General features: G+C 39.8%; 1 protein-coding gene across 1 annotated transcript in view; it reads left to right on the top strand.

Moving 5' to 3' along the window:
* The window catches only part of fbn1 (fibrillin 1), a 111,057-nt gene that overhangs the window by 59,085 nt on the left and 41,972 nt on the right, over positions 1 to 10,000 (top strand). The window contains exon 33 of the mRNA XM_081372922.1: positions 1 to 58. This exon is cut by the window's left edge and continues 68 nt beyond it. Within this exon, the coding sequence (XP_081229048.1) occupies positions 1 to 58 (58 nt within the window). The remainder of the gene's footprint in view (positions 59 to 10,000) is intronic.

Genomic DNA, 10,000 nt, shown 5'->3' with positions numbered 1-10,000 from the left:
TTCATCTGTCACTGTGACCTCGGATTCTCCGTCAGGAAAGGGACGACAGGCTGTACAGGTGAGACGCCCTTCACACACACACTCTCTCACACACACACACACACACACACACACACACTCTCTCTCTCTAACACACACATACACACACACACACACACACACACACACACACACACATACACACACACACACTAACACTCACACACTCTCTCTCACACACACACACACACACACACACACTCTCTCTCTCTAACACACACATACACACACACACTAACACTCACACACACACACACACACACACACACACACACACACACACCACACACACACACACACACACACCACACACACACACACACACACTTCATCCGACGGCTGATGTTTCTCTATATGAAGCGGTGTGTGTGTGTGTGTTCATCCGACGGCCTGACGGCCTGATCTGAGCTCAGCTATTAGAATGTTGACTATGGTCTGTAATGAGGGAGTTCAGTGAGTTGCTACGCTGTTGAGCTGTTGCTAGGCTGTTTGAATCCCGAGCTTCTCCGGCACGATCTGAAGGAAATCCAGAGCCGCTCATGTTTTCCTCGGTTCTGAGTCAGTGTTCAGGAATTCTGCTGGCGAGGGAAAGACACGCCACATGTTCCCGGGAGCTCGGGATGTTGTACACGTGAGGAACTCTGGGAGATATTCGGCCCGGATTCCTGAGCGCTGATCAATCCCTAATGAAACGGCCCATTAGAGGCGGTTAACCAGTCGAACCACACGGGCGTTCCCAGAATCCCCTGCTCCATGTTTTCCTCGTTCACTCCAAAAAATGCTTTTCTTGCTTAGTATTTTTGTCTTGTTTCCAGTCCAAATATCTAAAAGTTCTTAAATCAAGAAGCATTTACTAGATGAGTAATATGACATAAGGGGAATTTGTGAATTTCTAGGGGAATTACTCAGAATTAAGTGTAATACAAGCAAAATTATCTGCCAATGGGATATGAAAAATAATCTTAATTCAAAAAGAAACAAGATTATTTTCTTATTTTTAATAATTGTATTATTTTCTTACCCCATTTGCAGATAATTTTACTTGTTTTAAGCAAAAACTCATACAATTTTTGATTAATTTACCCAGAAAAGAAGACTTGTCATTTTACTTCTTTAGTAAATGCATCTTGATTTAAGAAATGTTTGATATTTGGACTGGAAACAAGACAAAAATACACTGGGCCCTATTTTAACGATCTGAAACGCAAGTATCAAGCGTGAAACGCAAGTAACTTTGTGGGCGGATCACGCAAATCTAAAATGTGTTGGTCTGAAGAGCTTCATTACTCATAGGTGTGGTTTGGGCGTAACGTGAAATAAACCAATCAGAGCGTCATCTCGCATTCCCTTTAAGAGCAGACGCGCTTGTTCCATGGCGGATTGCTATTATAACGGCGGATTTGCCAGGAGCGGTTCACAGCCGAGGAGACCGGCGTTCTCGTCAGGGCCGTAAAACACAGAGAAGTGACATTGGGGATGGAGAAACACACCCAGATTAGCTTCGCTTAAACAGGCGTATGATCATTTGGGTAAATGTGTAAGCTAGATTTACGCCTATTTTTTCACATCTTCATGGACACAACAATGATTTCCCTCGTGTGGAATATTTTTCCTTGTAATTATGTATGGTTTGAAAAAATGTGAACTGCTGCTTCTGTGTAGATGAGAGAAGCAAAGTGTGTGTTGTGCACACGCTACATTATGGCCAAGCATGCGCCCTTAAAGGGGAAATGAAGCAGTCAATCAAGTTTACATGATTTACTAGATGGATTTCCACTTTAATCAACAATTATATAAGAAACATGACAAATGTAAACATATAAAAGAAAAAAAAGAAAAACCGCTATATCTTTTGCTGCCAGGGCGCTGCCATTGTGTGCAGTATTCTAAAGTGTGACGTCACGGGGTTGGTTGGCTTTAATAAACCTGGCTGAATGTATTAATATCACGACGTCAAACTGTCTACACCACGGAGTTTTGACCGCGATTCGCGAACAACTAATGAAGTCTAACATATGTTATATACAGCAGATGGACTCTGACACGGTGGGCATCGCATTACAACAGCCACACGCGCTGCAACTTACCAACCCGCTCTTCGCCCAAAACCACAACCCGCTGTTCGACATAACAACGTAACTTACCACTGCTCGGTTCCCACGCCGTATCGGCTCAAATGCATATATTAATACATGCTAACTTACATGGTGTTGTTGACAAGAGACATGAATATGATGGCAGACATCGCGAACAATGTTTCCATGTGCAGTTTGTTAACATAACGTTAACGTTAGACGTCGTCTTTTTGTCTGGTACTAATAAACTCCACTAAAGTTAGCTAAACACTAAGTTAGTGTTAGCTAGTTCATGCTTACAGCTGTTAGCTAATAATGACTGTACCTAACGTTAGTTGTTCGCGGTCAAAACTCCGTGGTGTAGACAGTTTGACGTCGTGATATTAATACATTCAGCCAGGTTTATTAAAGCCAACCAACCCCGTGACGTCACACTTTAGAATACTGCACACAATGGCAGCGCCCTGGCAGCAAAAGATATAACGGTTTTTCTTTTTTTTCTTTTATATGTTTACATTTGTCATGTTTCTTATATAATTGTTGATTAAAGTGGAAATCCATCTTGTAAATCATGTAAACTTGATTGACTGCTTCATTTCCCCTTTAAAATAGCATCTGAAAAACATGCGCAACGCGCCACTGACTTTACACCAGGTTTTTCGGAATTGTTTTTTGAATCTGCAAAATAGCACCAGGGAACGTTTGCGCCGGAACACGCCTCCTCTTTTCACTGAACCGCCCCCGGGAGCGCAAGTTCATTCCCTAATTTACCGACGTGCGTCTGTGGAGGGAAGAGTCTGCTGTGCGCGGGTGCAAAATAGGAATGAAACATGCGTCGCTGTACAAAGTAAAAAGCGCTGGGTGCAAGATATCTTATGTTATTTCACTACTTTAGTAAATGCATCTTGATTTAAGAAATGTTTGATATTTGGACTGGAAACAAGACAACAATACTAAGTAAGAAAAGCTTTTTTTAGAGTGTTTTCCTTGTTTTTGTGTCATGACTGAACCCGTCGGAGGGAAGAGAGATACACACGACAGGTTACGGTAAAACTTTATAACACTATTCCTTCATTAACCCTCAGAGGTCGGAGATCACGCCGGCGTGATCTGCTCGCTTTTTTCCTTATGAGTTGAATTGAGACCCGAAATACTCTTTTGACTTTGATTTTACAAAACAAGTTTCATACATCAATCGATTCTGTTAAATGTGTATTATTTTTGTGTATACTCACAATAAAAACAAAGTGTTGTGCTTTTTGCCAAATAAAGAAAAATAAACACGAGGCGAGTTCTGCCTTCTCTCTGCCAGTGTAGACCATTCTAAAATGCGTCCGAAAATGAACAATAACTCAGCGAATACTCAGTCAAACAGGCATACAGTCACACAGGCATGAAGCTTGAATTCTCTTCTTTTTAATGAAGTAATTTATATAAAAAACAAATATTCTCATCTTGTGAAATCTGTATTAAAAGAGAGCGATTCCAGTCGAGCTAATTACAGCTGATTCAGATGTAATGACTCCGCCCACGGAGAGCGCACGCTATTCAAACGCAAATGACTGAGGCAATCCACGCAATCCTGTGAACGCCCCCATATCAGCTCGAGAAAACACACAAGTTTATTCAGATCATTACTTGTTTACACCGTCTTGCAGCTGTGAGGAATAATAATGGAAAATGTCCCTCAGAAGTGCGGGTATATCGAGGAGCGAGCTGAGGAATACTAGTAAGTTTTTTCCTTCTCACGTGAATTTCTTCATGTGGGTTTCTGTTTATGAATGAATGAACGGCAGAGATGCGCGCTGTTTACCACAGCTGGCAAAGACAGTTTAAATTTAAATCGCGTGTGTGAATGAATGATGATGTTTCAGCAAGCTGTATTGCTATACTGAGATGAGTAAAAATCGACTGAAATATGCTGAAATAAAATGTAGGCTATTTGTATAAGCAACGTATTAAACTACAAATTAACAATATGCCCTAATATTTCATGAAAACAACGTTACAGTCAGGCGAAATATGAAAGTAATGAATACATAGATAAAATGTAGGCTATAATTTTTTTTACAAAGAAAGAGTACACTTGAAATATTGTTGAAATTGTAATATTGTTGTAATTGTAACCTTTTTAATAAAATGGCAAAACATATTTACAAGATAGATGTAAGCAAAATCTTAAATGGTCAATATAAGTCTTCTTCTAAATATATCTTTTGTCCTTGCATTGTGGCTCAGTCAGTGTCACACCTGAATGAATGGCTAATTATGCAGAGTCATTATGCAGAGTCATTATGCAGAGTCATTATGCAGAGTGGGTGGGACATTGTTGTAAACCACTCCTCGTTCACGCCTCCTCGCATATTGGCTTTCCAAGCAAAACCTGTTTTACATCAATTTAAATCAATGTATTGTTTTATGTGAACGATAAAGGAAGAGTATTTTCACATAATTTTGAAGAAAAAACACTAGGCGAGGACATCCATTATTCAAAAGTCTTATTGACACATATTTACTATGTGTTTTGTGGCCTTATTTCAGAAATTTTATTTTTTATTTTTTTCAATAACCATGCATAAACATTATTCTCTCAAAAATGAAAACATGTACATACACGTGGCTCACATATTATGGTAGCCCTGTTTGTGCTTTATATAGTGAATTTACACCTTTGCCATTAATATGTTTATAAGCAACTGAAAAAAGCACAAATGTCAGGGCATGTCAGAACATCTCAAGGGCCCCAAAAACAGCCCAGACCCCAGAGGGTTAATGAGTAACTACACAAGAACTAATGAGTAACGCACTATTAACACTCTAGTAACTACTGTTAACTAACAACAAACTCTGATTAATGAATTAGTTAGTAATATCGCTCAGGTGAATGTGGAGGTTCACTATTAGATAATCCATAACTATTGTTTTTCATTCCTCACTGAGAACTACTATATACAGGTTCATAATTAACATGAATAATGCATAATGTATCATTAGTTCTAAAGTGAATATCATGGTAATGAATCAAATATTACCTAATCCTTCAGAATGAATTACTAATTATTTTGGATCAATTTTCTAAAGTGAAAAGCATGATAACTCCTAGGGCTGGGTAAAAAATATCGCTTTCTCGATTTTAATTGATTCTCATTTTTATGAACCGATATCGATTCTTAAATCCCAAGAATCGATTAGTCATCCTGTTTTCAGTTGATGAATGAATGGAACATTGTAGCGCGCATCCCATCCAATAAATCGCAATAATCTTTGTGCTTCGTTATTATTGATATGAAACAAAGTCTCAGATTTCAAATTACATCCATTTTCTTACGAAATTCCAAAACTTAAATAGCGTTTTGTCGCTGTGGCGTGAGATCGCTCTGGCTCAGCTCAAGGGAAGCACATGATCTTCTCTTCCGCCTTAATAACACCAGTTACAGCGCAAGATAAACTTGAATGAGCTTCTGAAAGTGTGTTAAAAGATAGAGTACAACTTATCGAAGTCCATATCATGTGACATGGAATCAATCAGTGTTTCAACTGTGGAAAGACGTCAGTAAAACAGCTTGTGAACAATGTCATGTAACGTCACATTTACGTCAGAAAAAACATATCCAGTGACCATAAACTCGTCAGTCAGCGAGAAATATTAACTCTAGAGAGGAGCATTCTGCAATCTGCAATTCTTCAATATTTAATGCAGGGTTCACCAATCTCGGTCCTGGAGGGCCGCTGTCCTGTAGAGTTTAGCTCCAACCCCAATTAAACACACCTGAACCAGCTAATCAAGGTCTCACTAGGCATACTAGAAACTTTCAAAAAGGTGTGTTGGAGCTGGTTGGAGCTAAACTCTGCAGGGACAGCGGCCCTCCAGGACCGAGATTGGTGAACCCTGATTTAATGCATGTTTGAATAAATCTGGCAAGTTTTTATGACAGCCACCATTTACATGTTTATATTTCATATAATTTTATTATTATAAAAATAAATAAAAGTGTAATTTAAGTGTTTGAAAACAAATTAGTTAATTTTTACCTTCAATATTATAGTAGGCTAATGAAGCCTGTAGGCTACCACCGACTCCCATAGTTTACAGCATTAGTTCAGAGATTTGTAGGATGTATTGTAAAAGATGTTAAGATGTATTGTACCTGATATCCAAAATAATCAATATTGAATCGAATCGAATCGAATTGCAAGCTTGTGAATCGAAATCGAATCGAATTGTGAAATTTGTGTGAATACCCAGCCTTAATAACTCCCTAATATTGACTAAAGTCACTGTAAACTTTTGAGGATTTGGACAGTAATGACTCCCGTGTGACTTTATCCTTCTAAAGCAGGGGTCCCCAACCCCCGGGCCGCGGACAAGTACCGGTCCGTGGGACATTTGGTACCGGGCCGCACAGAAAGAATAAATAACTTACCGTATTTTCCGGACTGTAAGTCGCTCTGGAGCAGGGCTGGACTGGGACAGAAAATCGGCCCTGGCATTTTGGCCCAGACTGGCCCACTACATATGATCATAAACACCACCCATCTTTGCACGCCTTTGAATATGTTTTTGTTTAACTCCTATTCATTAAAACCGCTAATGCCATGTAATGAGTGAGTATAAACGAGTGAGAGTTAACAGATGAAATAAGTACAAAATTGTAATTTATTAATACAGTCGAACTATACTCCACAGTGATGAATCCAAAAAACAAGCTATAAGCTGCATTGACATAGTGTTTCTCAAAGGAATTTTGGTAAAACTGTGGTGGGTGGACCTCTAGGGGGGTTTGGGGGCATGGTCCAACCAATGGGCCGCTGATCTACGCGTTTCATGGGCCGGTCTGTCAGTGGAAAAAAAAAACTAACGCTTACTTTTTTTTTGACCAATGCATTACACCGGCACTAACCCAGCGCTGTCAATTAAACAAAACAAAACGAATGGGCCGCCGATGTACGAGTTTTATGGGCCGTCAAAAAAAAAAAAAAAAAATAAAGTATGAGATGTATCGACCCAAAAGCACATCGGCCCACCGGGCATTTGCCCGGTATGCCAGATTACCAGTCCAGCTCTGATCTGGAGTATAAGTCGCAGCAGTCAAAAAATGCGCCATGAAGAAGAAAAAACATATATAGCCTAAGTCGCATTTATGTAGAAATTTATTTCACAAAAAAAAATAAAAAAATGTTACGGACGGGACAGTTCTCCGTTACGGACGTGAGCGCTCTGAAAGCGGCACTAAAAGACTGCTTTAAAACTTTCACAGAGACCTCAGAAAGCACAAAGCCTGTCTTTAAATTTTATTTCGTTTTGTATTAATTTTATCTTAATTTTAGTCAATGTTTCATCAACCAATTGCCTGGATTTAATAAATAAGAAGTAAATCTATTAGAAAATAGATAATCACGACACGGAGGCGCCGGCGTGTGAACTGGAGCTCGTCTCATAAATGAACCGAAACTCAGTGTATAAGGTGGCCTACTCGCCTCACAGACCTGAGACATGTATAGAAAGCTTGAAACAGAACAATTCAAAACGAAAGATAACAGACTGCTCTCTGTTTATGTAATCCGTATGAAATGTGCATTCACTACTGCGAAGATCGCGAGTCAGCATCGTCAACTTCATCTTTGCAGCCGACACTGACACAGAAAACACTCGTTTATTAGTAAACAATTAAAATGTCTCCTGCTATATTTTACATATTCATAATCATTAATTTTGCCGGTTCGTTGTGACAGCTTTTAGGTGCTTTATTGGCAGCGCCACCCTTACATGTTACATTAACGCATCAGCACCGAAAACATGGAGATTTGTTTCTTTTGGGGGGGCATTTTGTTTGTGTTCAGGCTTTCTCAGTTGTCTTTAGGCGTGATGTTACTAGGACGCTGCTAATAAAGATTTGCGAGTAGGCCTACACATTGGATTCACGTTTATTATTATATTTAAAAAATACCCCAGTTTTTATGCCGGTCGTATCATTTTATTTTGTTGTATTTATCCACCACACCTTAAAGGCCGTGAAAATATTGTCTGATATTAAACCGGTCCGTGGCGCAAAAAAGGTTTGGGACCGCTGCTCTAAAGAAACTACTAATGATTTGGATCAGTTTTCTAAAGTGAAGATCATGGGAACACACTAGTAATGACTAAAGTGTTACTAAATTCATCGGAAGGAATTTCTTCCATTATTGAAGTGTTCCGTGTTTTGCTCGATGTGAAACTGCATGTCGGGTTTTATTTATGTTTCCTTCACATCCTCATCCCGAGGCGTTCTCCGCACATCTGCAGCCGCTTCTCTGTGTGTTTTTACTGGTGATGATTTTAATGTTTGTCATTTATAAACGTCTTGCCGTGGGCTTCGTTTAACGAGATGTTTTCCAGGCATGATGGGATTGAAGTTTGATCGTAATGAACCGAAGGTCATTTGTTTTGAGTTCTGCTCATTTCACTGTCGGATTGTGGGATAATTAATCTGGCAGAGATGGAGTCAGTGATTGATGACTGTTTGTAGGTCCGAAGACCGGTGTGTGTGTGTGTGTGTGTTCGTTCCTCATCAGATGTGTTTTAACTGGCCCATCGGCACTTGTAAATAAGGCTGACATCATCAGTGGTCATCAGCTTCATGGGCGTAGTTGGAGTGTTTGAGGTCAGAGGTCATTGTACACATACTCTCACTCACTCACACACACACACACGCACACTCTCTCTCTCACTCACACACACACACACACACACACACACACACACACACACACTCACACACACACACACACACACACACACACACACATGAACCGGTAAGTTATTTTATATATTTATATATATTTACTTCACAAATAAAACTTCAGCTCTAGACAAACATTCATCATGTAGTTTCATTCTCTGTCATCACTTCATGTGTTTTTGCGTTAATTCTGTGTAATTTGACTGACATCATAATGAGTCTTTATTGATGAGCTTGTTTATCTGAGATTAATTCCCATCAGGGCCAGTTCAGTCGTTTCTTGAGTCATTCATCTTGGAGTTAACAGTGAAGCGCTCCGTTATTCCCTCTCTCTCATTTAATCTCTTTGATTCGGTGTCAACCGGCGCATACTTTGTGCATTAGATGTGCTCTAATAAAAGCACAGCGTGTTAACAAGACAAGAAATAGAGATAGACGGAGAGAGAGAGAGAGGAACCAACAGAGAGAGAGAGAGAGAGAGAGAGAGAGTGAGAGACACCGACAGAGAGAGAGATAGAGAGAGAGACACCGACAGAGAGAGAGAGAGAGAGAGAGAGCGAGAGACACAGAGAGAGAGAGAGAGCAAGAGAGAGAGAGAGAGAGAGCAAGGGACACTGGCAGAGAGCGAGAGAGAACGAGAGACACCGACAGAGAGAGAGAGAGCGAGAGACACCGACAGAGAGGTCGATCTGCTCCGGTTATTTCAGGACACATGGAGAGCTGGAGTCTGTTGCTCTAATGAGACTCAGTGATGGAACAGAATGTGATGAACTTCATCATGTTCAACACACACTCGTTAAACACGCTCATTAGATGGACACTGAGCGCTCACAGGACCCTGGGTCAGAGCATGCACTACAGGAAATGATGTCATGCTCCAGGAAGGGGCCGTTGACATGGGCAAACAGCTTTTTCATGGGTCGCCAAACTTTAGTTCAGCAATAGATGAAAACTGCTCTCATATGTGTGTGTACTTGCCCTGTGTATATATTGGTAAAAATATGCACAATATTATCTGGAAAATATTTACATATCAGTATCCTACCATTAGTGAGATGTACACTAGATTAGTTTGCTTTTTATTCCAGTTTTAGTTATTTTAGTGCATCAAGTTAAACTAAATGAAAGTAAAAATTGGAAAAAAGCTGAAATAAAAATATTTTTTTT

This window comes from Scardinius erythrophthalmus (assembly GCF_964197995.2).
Source record: "Scardinius erythrophthalmus genome assembly, chromosome: 8".
Lineage (NCBI taxonomy): Eukaryota > Metazoa > Chordata > Actinopteri > Cypriniformes > Leuciscidae > Scardinius > Scardinius erythrophthalmus.
The sequence above is the reverse complement of the archived record's forward strand: the minus strand, read 5'-3'. Positions and strand labels throughout refer to the sequence as shown.